This window comes from Danio aesculapii, chromosome 13 (genome assembly GCF_903798145.1).
Source record: "Danio aesculapii chromosome 13, fDanAes4.1, whole genome shotgun sequence".
Taxonomy (NCBI): domain Eukaryota; kingdom Metazoa; phylum Chordata; class Actinopteri; order Cypriniformes; family Danionidae; genus Danio; species Danio aesculapii.
The window spans coordinates 33567938-33590554 of NC_079447.1; the positions used below are offsets into that span (position 1 = coordinate 33567938).

Consider the following 22617-nt stretch of genomic DNA (forward strand, 5'->3'; position numbering starts at 1 on the left):
CTACATATTTAATTTAGTTAAAGCGCAAACATTTGTTTCAAATCTATTTCTAAATTCAGTTCTAATATTCAACAAACGAATAAATGAACAATAACAAGGACGTGTGGTTAGAAAACTGAGTTATATCCAAACACACATCCTATTCTTATGCCCCATAGTGACGCATACATCTCCAAAGCTCGACAGAAGGAAAAATCTAAACATGTTTTATTAAAATGAATATAAATATTAGGGGTATCAAAATTAATTATTTCTTTGGTGCACCGCGATGCAGACGCGGAAATTTCGGTATCGGTTCAGTCATAATCATAACCAGTTATTATGTACTGACGTCATTTATCTCATATGCGCTATGTCTCTGTAGCTTACTATGGCAAGGGAGGCGAGCATGAGTGTTTACAACACTCCAACTACTTAAAAATGCAGAAACTGTGCACAATTTCACTGCGTGTGTGTTTGCCTGGACAGTGTTTAACTGACACTTTCAGCAGAAGCCCTGTTTCACTGCGATTGAGAGAAAAAAAGTAAACTCCATTTCTCCCTCTCACTGTGGCCCATTTTACCTGCTGACATGACTTTTCCTCTCCTCTCGGCTGTTACAACGATACTTCTGGATAAAGACACGAGCGCGTGTCTGCAGAGTTTTTTTTCCACCGTGTCTATCATGGATCAGCTGTGATTGCTGCTGCCATTTATCAGTGTCACTCATCTGAGAAGAGTGCAGCGCGCAAGAGCCAATCTCAGCCCTTTCTGTTGAGCGCGTGACCAATCATAGGGGTCTAAGAATGAACTCACAAGGCTCAGAAAGCGAGCGGGATATTTATATTTTTTTATTTGCTATAAATGCTCGTGTTGTTCTGTGCATGTATTTGAGTTTTTAAAGGTGCAGTTTATATATCTGACTGTTTGTATTAAAGGACAAAATTGTATAACAAATAGTATATAAATATAAATATATTTATACTGTACATTTTAATACAAGAATTGCTGTGCTGTAAAGAAAATATAAAATGTATGGAAAGCATCGTCAATGCACCGAGATATCGAATTGAACCGAATCGATGGCATGATAATCGTTACCGAACCATGAGACCAGTGTAGGTTCACACCTCTAATAAATATACATATAATAAATAATACTGCTAATAATAATAATAACATTACACAAATGCAAATTGTCATGAATTTAATGAAAAAAGGCATGGAGGCATGAAGGCTCTGCGCTGGACTTTAGACCTGCTTTTGGATGGTCAATGGCATGGTCTATTTCAGTTTTTCAAAATAGCAACGTGTTAACAAAGTGCCTTAGCACACTTTCATTTTAGACCAGCACACCCATGAGTCCACAAAGTGGCGCAAATGGATTTGCTATTTAAACAACTAGGTGCAAAACATGAAAATTAGGGTTGTGCTGGTCTGAAAATAGCAACAAATTGCGCAAAACACATGTTGCGCCTTATTGTGCCGGGTGTATGAAAGGGCCCTTGGTCTTCAGTGTCACATGATCCTATGGAAATATTTCTAATATGATGATTTGCTGCTCATGAAACATGTTTAATATTAATAATAATATCAATACAATGCAAAACTTAATATTTTATTTTTTTGGATTTCTTTATGAATAGTAAGTTCAAAACAACATTTATTTTAACACAGAAATTGTTTGGAACATTTTAAATATCCCCACTGTCATTCTTAGTCAATTCCGTGCATTCCTATTGTAAAATAAGTGGTATTTCAAGAGTAAATTGCTCTGCTGGGATTTATGTTTTATAAAATTTATTATTTTTAATATGTGTTTTGATATGTAACGTGTAAATTTGCTTGAATTTGTTCAGGTTGACTGTTCAAGCTGAATGCCCAATGCATCTTGAGGACTTTCCAATGGATTTCCATTCATGTCCACTTAAATTTGGAAGCTGTAAGTAAAAAAAAAAAAGATTTATTCCCATTATGTTTTGGGTCTACTTTGAATGTATTGCGTCTGTAGATGCATACACCCTGACAGAAGTGACGTACGTTTGGACACGTAATGCCACCCTGTCAGTGGAAGTGGCTCCAGATGGATCTAGACTAAACCAGTACGACCTGATGGGACAAACAGTTGGCAAAGAAACCATCAAGTCCAGCACTGGTAAGATGTTAGAAAACCATCTACATTCATATGTCTTCTTCCATCTCATTCCCCATCTCATGTTTTTCTCCTGCTGTGTAGGTGAATATACAGTAATGACTGCCCATTTCCATCTGAAGCGGAAGATCGGATACTTTGTGATCCAAACGTACCTGCCTTGCATTATGACCGTCATCTTATCTCAAGTCTCTTTTTGGCTCAACAGAGAGTCAGTTCCGGCACGCACAGTTTTTGGTGGGTGAGCATGTTTCAAGTGCATTGGACTGTAATCATAACTTAATGTGGAAAAGATTTTTAATTTTATTTATTATGCCATGCATTTATGTGCTGGGCTGTGAAACATCTTTTCATTGTAAAGCATGCTGATTTTGTTGTTCTGATTCAATTATTGATGCAGTTGGTGGCAGAACCGATGTTGCACATGTAATTTGATATTTTCTGTCTAGCAATTTCAGTTTCTTTGTGAACTCGAGATGAATTTAAAATGGATAGGTACACAGACAAACAGATCTAAAAATTGGTTTCCTTCTGTGTTTCTGTATATATATATATATATATATATATATATATATATATATATATATATATATATATATATATATATATATAATGTGTGTCTGTTTTTCTTCATTCAGTGGGAGGAAGCCTTAGTATCAGAAAAAAACATTTATATTAAAGACACACTCACAAGGGGAATTCACTAAGAATAAAATGCTGAAAGTGTCATTTTTTCACTCTTTGTTGTTTTAGTGCTCAAGTCACTAAAGACATTATGGAAACGCTGAAAGCACTCTTGAAATTTGCAGATTGGTGCAGTTTGGCCCATTTTACCGCAGTGTTATTTTCGTCAATGAAAATAAGTCCTTTGCTTTGAAACAAACGTAAACTTGACAAGTATTTTTTTCATTCATTCATCTTTCTTCGGCTTAGTCCATTAATTCATCGGGGGCCACAGCGGAATTAACCACCTTGACAAGTCTCCTTTACCTGAAAATCAATGTTGGGAAAAATTCATTTTAAAAATAGAATATTTATATAATCTAAGGGCCACCTGAGAAAAGAAAAAAATCAAAAATAACAAAACAATACTTCACTAAAAATTAAATGAGTAACACATTTAGTAACTTTTAAAAAAGTGACTCTGTGAGCAAAGGGAGGAGTGGGCATGGCTGGCAAAGCAGGGGAGAAGAAGGGGAGCGAAGCGAACAACTGTTAGTTGGCTCACAAATTCACGTGCATACTGTCTGAATGGGGAAACATCAAATTCTCCAAAATTGCTTGCCAAGCTTACGATTGAATTTTATACTTGGAATCACCAATATAATTATTTAACAACAGTCTTTTTAGTTTCATTTCTAATCATCCAAATGACACAAAATCTGAAGAAACTCATGACTGGTCTGAGCCCCTCCCCCAGAGTATCATCAGTCTATAGCGATCGATGATTGGCTCCTGTACTAGAAGGAGGGCTTTATTCGACATATAGCGATCAATGATTGGCTCCTGTACCTGTAGGTGAGGCTTTATTCACCATATTGACATTTACAATTTTCCCCATTCAAAAAGATACGAGTGACACGTCTTGTGTATTCTATAGTCTTTGATCATACATAACCACCATTTGTTATATCAATACAAAGATAGTCATGTTTATATAAACACTATAAATAAAGAGGACTTTTTTCCTGTCTGAATACAGACACAGTTGAGCAGTACAGCAGGTCTCCTGCCCTATCTGTTTCAACCATTAGCCCTGCCAGTAATCTGGAGGATTTTAAACATGTGTGAATGTGAACAAGCCATGTGTCTGAATGGTAACAAACTGATAAAAGACAAAGTCCACCATTCTCCAATTCTCGTACATCTCTCCTGACAAAAATGCTTGCTACACACAAATAGCTTTGCTGTAACGGCCCTGACAGCATCGTGGGGAAAACCATGCAACAAACCTCGTGGATCATCATGGAAACAAACACATGGACCCTTCATGAATGGCTAAATACTGCATTTCGTTCGTTGACGTGGTCTAAAAGCTTGGCAGGTCTGTCTTCGGAAAGCACGTGCTCTCGTGATTAATTAAGAAGCAGCGTCTTCTCATAGGATAAGAAATCTCCGCTATGAATAACAATGAGAAACCAACACGGCATCACTGGACAGGCAGATCGGGGCTACGTCACCGATTTTGATCCCAGCCAAAAATGATTCTAAACCCGGAAGATGAAATTAGCTTACAAATGCTCAAAATGATTCAGTTTTCCCCACAATTAAAGCTAGATGCTAACGTTGTCTTAACTGATGCTCAACACACACAAATCTGTTAAAATCTTGAAAAGTACTTAAGGGTATCTTGAACCTTTAAACGTCTTTTTTAAAGGTAAAATCAATAGAAAATTTAAAAAAGCTGTAGTTTTTTTATAACTTGAAACTGATTTATTGACTTTTAACTGAACCTTGGTGATTCAAAAGCTACAGATTGACTATGAGACCATGAGTAAAAAAACCACATACACACAAAATTAATACCTGTGAATACCATGTATTGGACTGGGGAGAGTAAATTGACAACAAATGTTCATTTTCAGGTGAATATATAGGATAGGATAAATGGATTTTTTCATGTAGAATGCACGCTTCTAAAAAAAAAGCCAGAATTATTCACTCTTTCCAAATAATACTGTTCGATCGTTTCATATCCTAATTTGTATTACAGAAAAACAACATTGAAGATGTTTTGAATTCTTTAAATGAGCTGCTACTGTAGATACAATACATTTTCAGCTTTTCTCTTTAATTTATGTTATAATGTTTCTGAATATATTTAGATAGATTTTTTTTGTCCTGCTGGATGCAAAAATAATTAAAATCCCTCACAGTATAAAACAAGACCATCTATAAAAATGAGGACAGAAGGTCCACTCAGGGCAAATGACTGACTGCTGAAATGATTTCATTAGCTCAGGGCATCTGTAATTACACGTCTACATCTGTGCTGTTTTTTTCCCCTCAAATGAGTGAACAGCATGAATGCTTGTAATCATCTGCAGTGAAGCCTGTTGCACTAATGTGGTATCTGAGCTTTTTTTGTGGTATTCTTGTGCTCCAGGTGTGACTACAGTGCTAACCATGACCACTCTGAGTATCAGTGCGCGAAACTCTTTACCGAAGGTGGCCTATGCTACAGCCATGGACTGGTTTATCGCAGTGTGCTACGCCTTTGTTTTCTCTGCTCTCATTGAGTTTGCAACAGTGAACTACTTCACCAAGCGCGGCTGGGCCTGGGACGGCAAGAGCATTGTGAATGATAAGGTAACCATGGCTACACAGAACGTGCTTTGATTTTGGAGTGGAGCTTTGATTTGGAAGAGGTTTGTTATTTTGATGAGGCACATCAGTTGAGTTAATCTCTTAATATTTTTTTTTGTTTGAACATTTTCTTACTTTGTGGGCCAGATTTACCAAACAAATCGAATTAGTGTGACATACTGTATATTTAAAGGATTACAAGAAGTATGTTATGAAAAATGAATAGTAGACCTATGTTATGAATTACTCTCATTCATGTTGTTCCAAACCCCTCAGACTTTTTAGACCCATTTTAGGTACCAAGAAGTTCAATGTGCTGAAAGGGAAACAAAAAACATTAGACCCAGCTTTCACACAGGAATACCAGCCTCATCTCACAAGGAAACGTAATAATTTTACGTTTTGTCGATTCAGTGGCCAATTCGGACAAATTTGTACAGCCTGATCCCACAAGGAAATGTAACTATAAACGTAACACCCAACAACACCCCTAAACCCAACCATCATTGGGGAAAGAGCAAACTGAAGTAAAATTGTATGAATGAGATCATACAAAGTCATATGAATTAATCCCTAAAACAAAAAGTTACGAATTGCCGTGAGATTATGTTGAATTTATATGAGTTCAGTCATAAGAAAATGTACGATTTTTAAAAGGAGGCATGGCACCAAACCCCACCCCTAAATCCAACCGTCATTGTATGAATTCATACGACTTAGTCACTACATCAAAAAGTTATGAGTTGCCGTGACATTGTGTTGAATTCATTTGAGTTCAGTCATAAAAAAATGTATGATTTTTAAAAGGAGGCATGGCACCAAACCCAACCGCCATTCTACAGTTTCATACGAATTAGCCATTAATCAAAAAGTTATGAATTGCAGGGACATAGCGTTGAAAATACCAGTAAATATCCTTAAAATTCCTGAAATAACTTTACTGGTGAATTCAAAAATGCACTTTCTGGAAAAGCCCCGTTCATGAATTCATTCCAAAAGGCCGGTAAATTTTGATATCATTACCTAAAAATGATCTCTAAATGGTTGGACTTGTATTTATAAACATAAAGGGGGTGAGTTTTTTTGAAGGATTAATTTTTATTTTCCCATTCGTGCAGTTGCTTTTGTCGTAGAGACAAACTATGAGCTCATTCATTTTCTTTTCAGCTTAGTCCCTTTAATAATCAGGGGTCGCCACAGCGGAATGAACCACCAACTCATCAATCATATGTTTTTCGCAACTGATGCCCTTCCATCTGCAACCCAACACATACACTCTCACATTCACACACATACACTACGGCCAATTTAGTTTATTGAATTCACCTATAGTGCATCTCTTTGGACTGTGGGGGAAACCGGAGCACCTGGAGGAAACCCACATGGACATGGGGAGAACATGGATACTCCACACAGAAATGCCAACTGACCCAGCCGGGGCTTGAACCAGTGACCTTCTTGCTGTGAGGGGATCGGGCTACTCACTGCAACACAAACCATAAGCTATATGAGAAAAATATTGTCACTATACCATCCATTATGTTTATGTTTACACATTTGACTACACAGAGGTCTGTGCAACAGACACGGGCAATTCTCTGGATATATGGAAAACTATTGTGAACATGCCCAAATAAGAGATGTGGAGAGGACACTATTATTTTAATAATAATAATAATAATTCCTTACATTTATAGAGCTTTTTTCTAGACACTCAAAGCACTTTACACATTGGGGGGAAATCTCCTCATCCACCACCATTGTGTAGCATCCACCTGGATGACACAACGGCAGCCATATTACGCCAGACCGCACACAATGATTGGTGGAGAGGAGACAAGAGTAATGAAGTCAATCATAATATGGGATTGGTCAGGAGGCCATGATGGACAGAGGCCAGTGGGCAAATTTGGCCAGAATGCTGGGGTTAAACGCCTTCTCTTTTTCGAAAAGACATCCTGGGATTTTTCACGACCACAGAGAGTCGTGACCTCGGTTTAACATCTCCTCCGAAAGACAGTGCTCACTGAGCAGTATAGAGTAGCAGTATCCCCTTCACTATACTGGGGCGTAAGGACCCACACAGATCACAGGTTGAGTGCCCCCTGCTGGTACTATGCAATTCAAGAGCATAAATATATGGGGGGGGGGGAAATCATGAATCACAAAATAATGAAAAACTGTTAATTTACAGATATTATTTTACACTGTAAGAGATGTCATAATCATAACATTGATTAAACATGTAGTGATGTATTAACCAATTTCTTCTGATTTCAGAAAAAAGAGACGTCTGTTATGAAAAAGAACAATGCATATGCAGTCGCTGTGGCAAACTATGCACCCCACATTGCGAAGGACTCGGCTTTGCCCACTGTCTCTAAAAGCGCTACACCAGAGCCCAGTAAAGCACAACCGGTGGCTAAAGAAACAAAGAAGACCTTCAACAGCGTCAGCAAGATCGACCGTATGTCCCGCATTATCTTTCCAGTGCTATTTGGCAGCTTTAACTTGGTTTATTGGGCAACGTATCTTAACAGAGAACCTGTAATTAAGAACATGGTGCCCTCCCCGTGAGCCATTAGCTATTGCGAAATACAATCAATCACAGTATAATACATGCAAAACGGGATACATGATATGTATGAAAATCCAAAAACCAAAATTTTGTACAAATTCCTCAGTGTACTTCTGATATTTCTGTATCGCAGCATTCTGAAGTGATTGCTCTGTGCAGCCTCCTTAAAATCTTGCCACTGCCAGGACAATTTAGCATAATTTAACTGGACAAATCAACTTTTTTTCACAGCTTTATTTTGTATGTTGTTGTGTGTATAACTGATTTCCTTGCCTTTTTATGTAATGTTTACTGGCATTTTGGTACAAACTGCATATGTGTGTTTTTTATGTACATTTGTGTATTATATATTTATAATATTTTGTCTTGCATTTAAGCAAAGTGTTTGTCTATGTCAGTATTTTGGGTAAATTGTGAATAAGCTCTCAGCTATGGTGCAGTTAAAGCTATGTTTCCATCCACATACTTTTGGATACTGAAAATCAATATGATTAAAATTACAAAGCGTGCATTTAAAAAGGCGACGCAGTGGCGCAGTAGGTAGTGCTGTCGCCTCACAGCAAGAAGGTCGCTGGTTCGAGCCTCGACTGGGTCAGTTGGCGTTTCTGTGTGGAGTTTGCATGTTCTCCCTGCATTCGCGTGGGTTACCTCTGGGTGCTTCAGTTTTCCCCACAGTCCAAAGACATGCGGTACAGGTGAATTGGGTAGGCTAAATTGCCCATAGTGTATGAGTGTGAATGAGTGTATTGATGTTTCCCAGAGATGGGTTGCAGCTGGAAGGGCATCCGCTGCGTAAAACAAGTGCTGGATAAACCACCAGCAACCAAGAGATCTTATGAAGCAAAGGGATCAATCTGTACAAGAACATAAACATTATTAAACCACAAATCTACATTTTTGGGTGAACTGTCTCTTTAAGGCACATCTTTCCTTTTATGCAGTAACACACTGAATAAATGTTTTGATGAAAAAAAATCCTCACTTATGAATTATGTGCATTAATGGATTGTGAAATTGGATTTCACCAACTAATTATTCAGTGAAATATTTAAAACAACATAATTATTTTGTAAAATGACCTTCCAGAATGGCCTAATCTGCATTCCCAAACATTAGATATCTGCATTATAATATATATAAAAATATTTTTTGTTAAGTCATTTATTATGAATTATTTATAGATTTTTATTATTAAGAAAAAAAGTGCTACAGTGGTTTTCAGCATCTTCATATTGCTAATTTACACAATTGAAATGGCAGATTATTTTCATACATTCCAGTATTGGATGGAAAAATGGCTGAAAACATTCCAGGCTCGTTGGAAATAGGTGCCTCAGCCTACAGATTTGAGAAATACGGTGCTCCGGGTACATTTCATTGCATATTTCCAATGACAAACCCATTAGAGGGCGCAGTCTACATTTTTTGTGAATCTGTAATACGTTACTTAGGGTATGTTTTGTTATACGTTTCATATATACCTTCTTCTACAGGTCATAGTTAAAGTGGACTTGTCATATACAAACACTTAAGGCTGGTTTATACTTCTGCGATTGCCGTGACCCACGGCGCATGCCTTCGCATGCCTTGTGCATAGCTGTGCATTTATACTTCTGCGTTCTGTGTGTGTAGCTCTGCAGTAACACTTCCCAAAGGCTAGCTGGGAGTAGGTTATGTTCCTCTGTATCGCGTTTCTACACGGGTGTTTTATTTTTTCTGAATGCTACCTTAATGTACAAGTAGCTAAAACTCACTCATTAAAAGGCAGGAACCAGCAGACATGCAACAACTTTAATCATAAGGTAGGCACAAAACAAAACGTTCCATCTGGAGCTCCTGAGGGGGATTTAAACTTGTAAACCCTCGCTCCTTCGGGCTCACGGCTCTTAGCACCGCCCACATTAGTCACCGCTACCAAGCCAACCAATCACAGAGCTTGTGCTATGCGTTGCTACATGTAGTTACATATTTTAAGAGGTGAACATCAGCCATCGTGAGGCAAAGACTGCACCAGACCATACGCGTGCGATTGACGCAAAAGTATAAATCAGCCTTTAGTGAACCACCCATCTAATCCCTTCTCTAAACCCAACCAATGTTTACAAAATCAAACATAAGAGCAAATTGCACTGCGACTACATAGTTTTACTTTGATTTTATCTTTTTTGTTGAACTGTGCTTCACCAGACTCCAATACAATCACACGGCAATTTGTAACTTTTTGATTTAGTGGCTAAGTCGTATAAATTTGTAAGACTCATTTGATTAATTTGCGTTACTCCCAATGATGATTGGGTTTAGGGTGGGGTTGGGTGCCACACCTCCTTTTTAAATCATACATTTTTGTACGACTTAAACCACTAAAGCCACTAAACTGACAAAACTTAAAATAGTTACATTTCCTCATGATATAAGGCTGCCAGACTCACACAGAGTGTGCTGTATGACAAATACAACACAGTATAAAGTGAGCTACGTAGAAAAGTGCCCATGCCAGAAACTTTTTCCAACTGGATATACTGTATACAGGTGAAAACACACATATACAATTATAAATCATACAGTTAATTGGTTTGTGGAATTTATTTGATGCTGTGCAAAGAACGGCATGAAAATAATCCTTTATTCATCGAAAATACATCCCTGTGAATATCATTAGTGTGAAATGGAATATACTGCCATATACTGCCCTGTAGTGTTCATGTTACTTACAAACAGCAGCCAAACATATGTCTAAGTATGTTTTTGCAATGTCACAATTATGTAGGCTGAAGGACGTATTCCCAATAGTCTGTGTTGCTAAAAACAGTGTTTTAAATGAAGAAGCGTTCAAAATGTGATTGCTTGTTTTGTTTTGTTATAGCTGCACTACAGTATCTGTCCAACAGATCACTGCACTTTTATATTGACTGATGTAGCATTTAAATTCAAGTAAATAAGGCACTTTATTTGTTTATTGCATCGAATTTGATTGCATATTAGCTTTATACACACACACACACACTCACACACACACGTGCACACACACACACACACACACGACGCTCCTGTGCATCTAATCCTCAGCCATAAGCAATGCATCCTAAATGAAAGTGCACATCTACACCTCGTTTAAAGCTAAATAATTCACAAATTTTGTTAGAAGGACTAGAATGCATCATCTGTGCACTTTGATCCATGAGCACAGTCATTAGCACTGCGTTTCAACCACTTGTGTTTCTTTGGTCCACATTGAGTGGAAGCTGCAGATTTATTTTGGGCAGATTTACATATTTAATTTTGCTTGTCCTAAATAGGAGCAACATGTTGGTTTTACTGTATGTTATGCAATTGGCAAAGCTTCTAATGTCCAGGCCTCTGATTCGCATATTTGCTAAATGTTGCAACAGTAAGATAATGTTGTACAGTCAGTAAATGTCTATTGTAGCTTCACGATTAGTGCAGATAAAGGTTGTAATGGGCTTCGCGGTGTGATATATATGCCTAATGATGCCATGAAAATGGGAATCAAAATATACTGTTCGCTCAATATATCATGTGTCACACATTTTCAGAGTTTTCATGAGTAACATCAACAATCTTGCCAAGTGTAAACGCTTCGATGAATTACATGTGGGCTTACTTTTTGCAGCTTTTCAATTTGCCACACTGTTCTCAGTTTCTGCCTGGGCAAAAAGACAGCTCCCCTGTTGACTGAAATAAAGTGTTGTCAAAGCCAACATGGTTCAGTTGCTCTGCTTTTGTGTGGGTGAATTTTCTTGCACCGTGTGGCTCAAAAATATCAAAGTCATTCTTGTTTTAAAAAAAACAAAAACTTGGAGAACATTGGTCATTTATATGAAAGTGTTTTTGTCTTCAACTAATGGTTTTTTATGTTATTACTTTATTCATATGAGGTAAATTTAACTCAAAATACTTCCTTGCCAACTATTGGGTAATATTATTAGTGTTATTAGTTTATTACAAATATAAAAATACATGTAATATATACACTCACCTGCCACTTTATTAGGTACACCTTACTAGTACCGGGTTGGACCCACTTTTGCCTTCAGAACTGCCTTAATCCTTCATGGCATAGATTTAACAAGGTACTGGGAATATTTCTCAGAGATTTTGATCAATATTGACATGATAGCATCACGCAGTGGCTGCGCATTTGTTGGCTGCACATCCATGATGTGAATCTCCCTTTCATTCATTCATTCATTTATTCATTCATTCATTTTCTTTTCAGCTTAGTCCCTATATTAATCTGGGGTCACCACAGCGGAATGAACCGCCAACTTAACCAGCGCTTTTTACGCAGCGGATGCCCTTCCAGCCATAACCCATCACTGGGAACACATACACTACGGACAATTTAGCTCACCCAATTCACCTGTACCACGTCTTTGGACTTGTGGGGGAAACAGGAACACCCGGAGGAAACCCACGAGAACGCGGGCAGAACATTCAAACTCCACACAGAAATGCCAATTGATCCAGCCGAGGCTCGAACCAGCGACCTTCTTGCTGTGAGGCGACAGCACTACCTACTGTGCCACCGAGTCGCCCAATCTTTCGTTCCTCTAAGGTGCTCTATTGGATTGCGATCTGGTGACTGTGGAGGCCATTTGAGTACAGAGAACTCATTGTCATGTTCAAGAAACCAGTCTGAGATGATTTGCGCTTTATGACATGGCGCTTTATCTTGCTGGAGATAGCCATCAGAAGATAGTACACTGTGGTCATAAAGGGATGGACATGGTCAGTAAGAATACACAGGTAGGCTGTGGCATTGACACGATGCTCAATTGGTACTAATGGGCCCAAAGTGTGCCAAGAAAATATCTCCCACACCATTACACCACCACCAGCAGCCTGAACCATTATACAAGGATGGATGACCCTACCATCCGAATGTCGCAGCAGAAATCATCAGACCAGGCAACTTTTTTCCAATCTTCTATTGTCCAATTTTGGCGAGCCTGTACGAATTGTAGCCTCATTTTCCTGTACTTATCTGACAGGAGTGGCACGTGGTGTGATCTTCTGTGTGAGCCCATCCACCTCAAGGTTCAAAATGTTGTGCGTTCAGAGATGCTCTTCTGCTTACCTCGGTTGTAACGAGCGGTTATTTGAGTTACTGTTGCCTTTCTATCAGCTCGAACCAGTCTGGCCATGCTCCGCTGACCTCTGGCATCTACAAGGCTTTTGTGCCCACAAAACTGCCGCTCACTAGATATTTTATCTTTTTCAGACCATTCTCTGTATGGTTGTGTGTGAAAATTCCAGTAAATCAGAAGTTTCTGAAATAATTAGACCAGCCCGTCTGGCACCAACAACCATACCATGTTCATAATCACTTAAATCGTCTTTCTTCCCCATTCTGATGCTTGGATTGAACTGCAGCAGTTCGTCTTGACCATGTCAACATGCCTAAATGCATTGAGTTGCTGCCATGTGATTGGCTGATTTAAAATCTATGTTAACGTGCAGTTGGACAGGTGTACCTAATAAGTATGGAGCTAATAATATGCCAAAACAATCTGAATTTGAATTGTGTTAATTTGAATTATTGACAATTGTAATTTAATAAATCTGAATTTTTATATGCCATTAAAAACGATTTTGAATTTAAATTTGAACAGTCATAAGCACTTAACATATTCACATTGAATCAATCAGCACCACCATATTAGCCAAAGTACAAACAGGGGCACTCGAGAAACACCTGATCTCATATCCCTCCTAATGCTCATTGACCAGGCAGGAACCTTGGGCTCATCTATCTCCGAGCTCAAGGTTCTCTCCTGGGACAGCATGCCAAACCTGCTACTGAAAAAAGTGTTGCATGCAAAACTGTTGCAAACAATTTATTTGTGTTGAATTTAAACAAACAAATTAAATGTAACAATGTTCAACTTAATTTGTTTGTTTAAATTCAGCCCAAATAAATTATTTACAACCACTTTACGTAAAAACAAATTGAGTAAATCCAAGGAATCATCTTTGAATAATTTTTTTCAGTTTATCATAGTTGAGCATTATTTCAGTGTGAAATATTGAAATTTAAGACAACTCAATTTTTCAAGGCAGATTTTTTTATAGACTCACCTCTGCTTGATGCATGGTTATGGACGAATTACAGGGTGCGAATTACAAGGGTAGGGGGTTTGGTGGTGGAAAAATAAAAAATAAATGTTTTTTTATCTACATATAGCCTAATGTAAAATTAAACTCATATTTATTTTATCTTTAAGTATAGGGAAGGCTGCTTTCCCTGTACTCTATTTACAACAATATAGGCTTTTTAACACCTCTTATGTTGTTACCATTTGACACAAAGTTTTAGGCATTTAACAAATGAGGTTAACAAGAAATCTCTGAGCGAGTCATTCATAGTGAGTCACTTAATTCATTTATAAATGAGCCAAATCGAACAAATCTGAATGAACAATTTAGTGACAAAGATAAAGATTTGGCGTACCCATTGGTCATTTTGGTTTCAATGCATTTTAGCCAAAAATAATGTAATATTTTTAAGTATATGGAAAAATCTGATCATAAAAAATAAATATAAATGTAAGGTTAAATATTACATCTTAGATGTGAATAGATGATATTTAAAAGAGGCAGCATTCCAGTGTTGATAATGGGCTTTGGGCAAACATATCATTAAAATTTTCTATAAAATACTATACTATATGCTATGTTGTACTGTACAATATTGTAAAAAAATAGCATAATATAATTTGATGAAGAAGTGTGTGCATGCAAATATGTACTTTATTACAGTTGTAAAATGCTGGGACAGTTTGAAAATGTACCTGGAAAGAGCTTGAAAAGTCCTGAAATGTGACTTTGGTAAAGGTGTAAGAGCCCTGTGTACAGTATAGGTCAGAATCAGCTATTTATCCCTCAAAACAACGAAAATAAAATTGATTAACCAATGAGATGTAATTGAATTAAATATATGAATTTGGTTCACTGAAACATGTAGAGTTGAAGTCACAATTATTAGTTCCCCTGTTTATTTTTTCCCCAATTTCTGTTTAACAGAGAGAAGATTTTGTCAACACATTTCTAAACATTAATAGTTTTAATAACTCATTTCTGATAACTGATTATTTTATCTTTGCCATGATGACAGTAAATAATATTTTACTAGATATTTTTCAAGACACTTCTATACAGCTTAAAGTGATATTTAAAGGTTTAACTAGCAAGTTAGGGTAAACAGGAAAGTTATTGTATAACGATGGTTTGTTCTGTAGACTATCATTATATAAACAAAAAATTAGCTTAAAGGGGCTAATAATTTGACCTTAAAATTGATTTTAAAAATTAAAATCTGCTTTTATTCTAGCCGAAAGAAAACAAATAAGACTTTCTCCAGAAAAAAATTATATTATCAGACATACTGTGAAATTTTCCTTGTTCTGTTAAACATCATTTGGGAAATATTTAAAAAAGAATAAAATTCAAATGGGGGGCTAATTTATTACAGAAACTACTGAAAATAGTTGACCCCGATTGTCAGTTTGCAGAAGAATTGTGTCCGCCTGAGCCTGTATTTTTACAAACTAGACATCTGCAGTCTATGAATTCAGAACACAAAAAAATCTAAAGTTTGAAAATATTCCTATAAAAAAATCAGCAAGTTATGAAATTCAAATTAAGAAATTCAAACACCTTAACGACATAAAACTTCAGATTTATAAAATTACAATTGTCAAATGAATAAAATTCAAATTCAGATTGTTTGGGCATATTATTAGCTCCATAATAAAGTGGCCGGTGAGTGTATATTGTCTGTTCATTCATTCATTTTCCTTCAGCTTAGTCCCTTAATTATTTATTATGGGTCGCCACAGCAGAATGAACCACCAACTATTCCGGCATATGTTTTATGCAGCAGAATTTACGCAGCCTGAAGTAAAATAAATGACCTCCAAACCTAATGAGTTTCTTTTTTCTGTTAACCATTTTGATAACAATACTGGTAACCATCATGAAAAAAAAAAATACTATGGAAGTCAGTAGCTACCAGTTTTCAACATTGTTCAAATGATCTTATTTTGTGTTCAACAGAAGAAAGAAACTCATAAAGGTGTATGACAAATAAAGGGTGAGTAAATAAAGACAGGATTAAATTTTTGGGTGAACTGTACCTTTAAAAACTTAGCTATCAAACTGAAATGTGTAATTGCTTAAACAGTTAAAGCAATGTTTCCTTTCAAGTAACATTCAATTTCTTTCAAGCACCAATGTTTCATTCTTGTGTATTTTTAGATCTCTAGAATAACTCTGCAGTCTCAGTGGAATGGCATCGTGATCCGACACTGCTCTAGTCAATATACATTGATAAGTTCTCTGTGTGCCGCCTGCTTCTTTTATTTCCCTGCTCTTAAAAGCCTGCATCTGCGGTCAAATCCACTAGCCGACCAATCCATACTGTTTTCTTGGATTTCTTTTTTTTCCCCCTTCTTTCTGAGAGCTTTTCTATCCGTGACTTTTCTTTGACGAAGCAGCAGAATTTGAGATTAGCAGCAAGTCTCTGCGCTATAATCTAACATATCTCCCTGCTCCCGGTTCATCTCTTCTGGTTATGAGAGCAGAATCTGTGTGTATAAAGATATCAATGACCACAGAAGACTGCACAGAGAAAAAGACACTTCTCCATTAACCTCCTCTCTGCGGCGTCTGGAGGAGTATGGAGCTAACAATGTGACAAAATTATTTGCATTTGAATTTTGTTGAATTTAAATTTCTGTTAATTTATTACTGACAATTGTTATTTAAAGAGCCCCTATTATACATGAAATAGGGACATATTTTGGTTGTGTCTCTAACAACAGTATAATATGCATGCAAGGTCAAAAAACACTTTCATGGTCTTATAATTTTGCATTTATTTTTGCCTAATTATCCCAGCGACTTCCATATGAATCGTTCAGCCATTAATTTGTTCCCAAACCCCTCCTTAGCGTGAAGCTAATCTTCGCTGATTGGACTGATGACAGCCTGCTGCGATTGGTCGACACTGACAGCCTACAGCACGAGACAGAGTGAAATGCCCAGCAGCTAATTAGCAATATAAAAATAGTCACAGTGCATACAGGCTTCATAATGTAAGGCGTAGATTTTGTCTGCCAGTGGGTGAATGTAAATACAGACGATGGACTTGAAAATACAGACGACTAACTACTTTATTAAGCAAAAACTCCAAGAACTGGCAAGAAAAACAGAGAATGCACTTTCAGGTTGAGGGCGGTGTGATCGCCGTTCACCTAGAGCGCCAGTTCAGCTTGCATGGTGCAATTTAGACAACTCCTCGAACCTGAGCTGAACTACTTTTGAAAGTTGACCGTTGCATGTGTGTAGGAACAGCTGAAGGTCCGTAAACAAAGCGGCACGCATCGCGTTTTCAACGTGGCTTTACACGCGATATGACAATATAAAGAGTTAACCTGATACAGTACATGCGGTTACAAGTAACAAAACACAACTAAATACATAATTTGTAAGCTAGAGTAAACGAGGCAACAATTTTAATCGCAAGTACTTACACTTGTAAAATGGAGGAAGTAAACTGATCCACGATGCACTGATCCATGTTCTGACAGTCTTTACTGATCCTTCCTTTAACAAACGGCCGATGAAGTCTTCTTTGTAAGCATGTAGTTTTCAGAAGCACTCGAACTGCTTAAGGCTGGGCTATAATGCTGAGGTTTCATCTTTGGGTAGAGACTGTCAATAATATCCATCTGACTTCATTCGACTGGCGTCTGTGTGTGTGTGTGTGCGTGCGTGCGTGCGTGCGTGTGTGTGTGTGTGTGTGTGTGTTTGTTTGTGTTTGTGTGCGTGTGTGCGTGCGTGGCTTTTTTTCTGCGTTAGTGGGTGGGGCCGCAGGGTTCAAATCTCCCGGGTTTGCGCGCACGACTACTTGTGTTTCGTAGTGGCATCATCACGAAACACCTAATGACTCGTTATCAAGACGACTCGTTTGAAGCACTATGAGTCGACTCTTTTATAGATGAATCAATAGTTTTAAACACTGTACACTTACAGATTTAAGCCGTAGCTGGATATTTCACTTCACTTAGAGCTGTGTTACACACTACATGGAAGGGCATTTTCAAAAACCCATAATGTGGGCTTTTTAAAGGTCCTGTAAAAATAAATTAAGCTTTTTTAGACGTTAGAATAAGTCTGTTAGTTTTAATGATATATATATAATCTAGTGTGCTACACAACAATGACAAAATTCACGTTTAGAAGATATAAACCTGATATAAACATCTAAAAGGTGCATTTGGTCACTTTCGCCTAAAAGGATCATTGATTTTTTTCATGTTATCTTATACTTCCATTTCTCATCAAAGCTTGACCAATCAAATGCTCTCTAGTCACTTAAGACGAGTAGAGTAAGGAGGCCCGGAGACTCAACTGCATGATCAGACTATCTCAGACTATGCAGAGTCACTGATTCGATCCAAGACCAACGACGAGATGATCCCAAGGTTTCCATATCCTGGACCAGGCCGTATCCTGAGCAGCTACTGTGATGGTCATGGAAGAGTGGAGAACATGAGACTGATTCCTGTGACGCTCCAGAGACAGACGAGTCTTCGCTGAGGCCAGCTTCAAGCATCCGCCACTGAGACTGCAGCTATGCACAAGACGTTTGGCCAGCGGAGAAATTGAAATGATCGTTCCCAACTGAGCCTGGTTTCTCTCAAGGTTTTTTTCTTCACTTCCGCCATTAGTGAAGTTTTTTTCCCTCTCCGCTGTCGCCACTGGCTTGCATGGTTGTGCATCGTTGGATTTCCTCTTCAATATTTGGACTCTCAGTAGTGATTATTAAACCACACTGAACTGAGCTAAACTGAACTGAACTTAAACACTACAAATTGAACTACACTGTTCCTATTTACTATGACCTTTTATGTGAAGCTGCTCTGACACAATCTACATTGTATAAGCGCTATACAAATAAAGGTGAATTGAATGATCAGATCTGCACGCTCACACCAGCACTTTCAGATGCACCAGATCCACTATGTAATGGATACTTCCCCCTACCCTAAACCCAACCATCACAGTAGTATGGGCGCTACCTTAGTGGGCGGTACCAGTGGTGGATTTAGGCATGGGCAATATGGGCGATCACCCAGGGCGGCATCTTGTTAGGGGCTGCATGGAGACAACCCCACTCCCTCTTCAGTTTACTTTCGTCCACGACACAACACCCACACACCCCCACACCCACTCTTCTCTTCGTCCACGACATCCATATCACACACCCTTCCACCCCCATCCCAGGCCGATTTTCACTTGCGTGAGGGCGGCATGGTCATCGTTTGCCGAGTGTCAGGTAGGCTTGCGCCACTCCTGGGTGGTACAGTGTCCACTACGTATTGGACCTGAACTAGTATGTCATCATGATTAGAGACTGCAGTGAGGGCATCTTGACACTTTCTAGCAAGTAGCAACATCGGACATGTGACCCTAACCATAACAATATGTCCGGAAGTGCTGGTCTGAGCATGCAGTTGGGTCTCTGGGCTTGCAACTTCATAATGTTGCTCAAGACGCTTCTAATTTGCTTTTCATTTGATGCACTTGAGCTCAACCACTCTCAATGGCAGAGCTGTGAAAAAAACAAAATGTGCTACTGGCTGTTTTTTAAAGGGGGGGAGTTACTTTATGTCCCACCCTCTTTTCATTTTTTAGTTGAGATTTGGTCAAACATCAAAATAAAAATTGCACATTTCAAAGCACTTCATGGGACCTTTAATAAAATGGAATATTAAATGCAATTGTCTTTGCTTAAATATTTTCAACATTTCAAATTTAAGACAACTGACATTTTAAGTCAGATTTTTAAAAACATGAATTTTTTAACTACAGATTTTTTGGTTCTGAATTCTTAGACTGTAGATATCCAGCTTGTAAAAATACGGTTTCCAGTTTTTAAGCTAAAAAGAAATTCTGAACCTCAAATTTAAATAAAAACAAAAAATGCAGAAAGTCAGACTGCACAAACACTAGGTCAGAGGTCACTCACAGGGAAGAGTAGATGACCTCTGAAAAGTGGAATTAAGCATTTTTTTTTTTTTTTTTAAAGGAGCGTGTGGCTCGGTATCCGTACTCGGAGTTCGGCATTCATCTACTGAATCATGAATTGACCAGAGATAAGTGATACTTGTGCATTTACGTTTTACATTTATATGGATAGCTCTCCCAGAAAGTGTTTTGAATTTCTTTTCATCTTGAAAACTGTAGTTTTACAAACAACATATCTGCACTCTAAGAAAATTTGTAGTTTGAAAATACATGCTAGAAAAATCTGCTCTAAATGGGACCTATTATGCAAAAATCATAAGAGGGTCCAACACAATTAGGCAGCCTCTATTGGTAAATTTTAATTAAAGAGCCCCTATTATAGGTTTTTGCGGTGTGTAACACAGCTCAAAGTGAAGTGAAATGTCCATAGGTTTATTCTGCCTTTTTTATACAGACTATTTACTGCATTCAGCTCCATTAGCGATTTAAATGATATATTTTAGTAAATAACCTAAATATTAACTCAAATAAGTCATACAGACTTGGAATAAAATAATTATCATCATTGATCCTGACAACCTAAAGGTTTCTTAACAAATTAAGTTAAAGAACTATTTTATTAAATAATTCTAAAATGATTTTTAGGATTATAAAATATACATATTTTATTTCCAGTCTAGCCGTTTATACCTGATCTTTCTGGGAAACTTCTACTTAAAGTGTAGCTCAATTATTTTTGGGAATGTCCTTTTGTTCAATGTTTTTGGATTAAAGTGCTTTTTTGAAAATGAAAAAAAACAAGAGCTTGAACAATAAGTTGAGCTGCATGTTCAGATATGAAGGGTCGGACCATTCTGATGTTATAGAGTGCGAATCTGCAAGATCAAGCAGTTCTAGAAATGTGGTCAGAGAAGTTTAGTTGGTCATCAATGGTTACTCCAAGGCTTTTTACCATTTTGGATGCAGTAATGTTTGCCCCATCCATCTGGATTGAAAAGTTATGGTGTGGAGTCGGGTTGGCAAAAACTTCAAGCATTTCCGTTTTCGCGAGGTTAAGCTGAAGATGATGATCTTTCATCCAGTGTGAAATGTCTGACAGGCAGGCTAAGATGCGAGCTGGAACCGAGGGATCATCAGGGTGAAAAGAGAGGTATAGCTGGGTATCATCAGCATAGCAGTGGTAGGAAAATCCATGTTTCTGGATGACTGGTCCTAAAGATGTAGTGTAGATGGAGAAGAGAAGTGGCCCAAGAACAGAGCCCTGAGGTACCCCAGTGTTTAGATGTTGTAGGTTGGACACCTCTCCCCTCCAAGACACCCTGAAGGACCTGTCAGAGAGGTAAGATCTGAACCATTGAATAACAGTGCCTGCAACGCCCAGTGACTCAAGCGTTGATAGCAGGATCTGGTGGTTTACCGTGTCAAAAGCAGCTAATAAATCCAGCAAGATGAGGACAGATGATTTAGAGTCTGCTTTAGCCAGTCTGAGATACTCCACGACCGAGAGCAGGGCAGTCTCAGTTAAGTGGCCTTACTTAAAGCCAGATTGTATGTTGTCCATGAGGTTGTTTAGAGTAAGAAAGTCCAGGACTTGATTGAACACTACTTTCTCCAAAATCTTGGCCATGAATGGAAGCAGGGATACCGGTCGGTAGTTTTCAAGTAGCGTTTGATCCAGGTTGGGTTTCTTTAGCAGTGGGGTTACCCTAGCCTGCTTAAATGAAGTAGGCAATAAACCAGAGTCAAGAGATGTGTTAATTATGTGAGTCAGTGTTGGTATGACTGCAGGAGAAATGGCTTGCAAGAGATGAGAGGGAATGGAATCAAGCGGACAGGTGGTTGCATGGCATGGTTAAATGAAATATTTATTAAATTGATATATTTTAAATGATATATTTTTTACTTATTAAATGACATTTGTCAATAATTCAACTTTATCAAAAAGTTTTGTCATATCATTAGCTCCATAGTAGAGCAGATCATTGGGTCCAAATGAGCGTCTGTCAGAACAGATGCGCACACACAGACAGACTCAAAAAAATAAGCTGGATTTCATTTACTGGCCCCTATTAAAGGTGGAGCTGAAGTCGATCTTCTGCCAGGTGGCATTAACAAAGCCCTGTGCCTAAAGGGACGTCTGTGAGGAGGTTGTGAGGGTTTATCAGATGTGAAAGATCACAGAGGCAGAGAATCCAACCAAGTGTGTGTGTTTGCTTGTGTGTGGAGCCATTTGAAGCCGTTACAAACACTGCTTTATGTTTACAGAGGATTCTTCCACTAAAGGAATAGTTCCAAAAGTGAACATTTACTTCTTTTGCTTTTTTAATTCACACGCCCTCAGGTCATCCGAGACGTAGGTGATAATTTCTTTGGCAAATTATCAAAGAAATTATTAGATCAAACCGTAGCCTTTGTGATTCAAAATGGAGGTCTTGCTGTTTGTTGCTGTTTTTTTTTTTTTTTTTTCAAATCAAAACATTTTTTCAGAGTATTACATTTTCTATTACATTTTTTATTTTTGGCTCGAATAAAAGCAGTTTTTATTAAA

General features: G+C 37.8%; 1 protein-coding gene across 1 annotated transcript in view; it reads left to right on the forward strand.

Moving 5' to 3' along the window:
- gabra2a (gamma-aminobutyric acid type A receptor subunit alpha2a) overlaps window positions 1–8249 on the forward strand; it is a 31571-nt gene extending 23322 nt beyond the window's left edge. The window contains exons 6-10 of the mRNA XM_056470453.1: window positions 1839–1921; window positions 1991–2134; window positions 2216–2368; window positions 5238–5440; window positions 7718–8249. Of these exons, the coding sequence (XP_056326428.1) occupies window positions 1839–1921; window positions 1991–2134; window positions 2216–2368; window positions 5238–5440; window positions 7718–8014 (880 nt within the window). The 3' untranslated portion in view covers window positions 8015–8249. The remainder of the gene's footprint in view (window positions 1–1838; window positions 1922–1990; window positions 2135–2215; window positions 2369–5237; window positions 5441–7717) is intronic.
- The last annotated feature ends 14368 nt before the right edge of the window (window positions 8250–22617 follow it).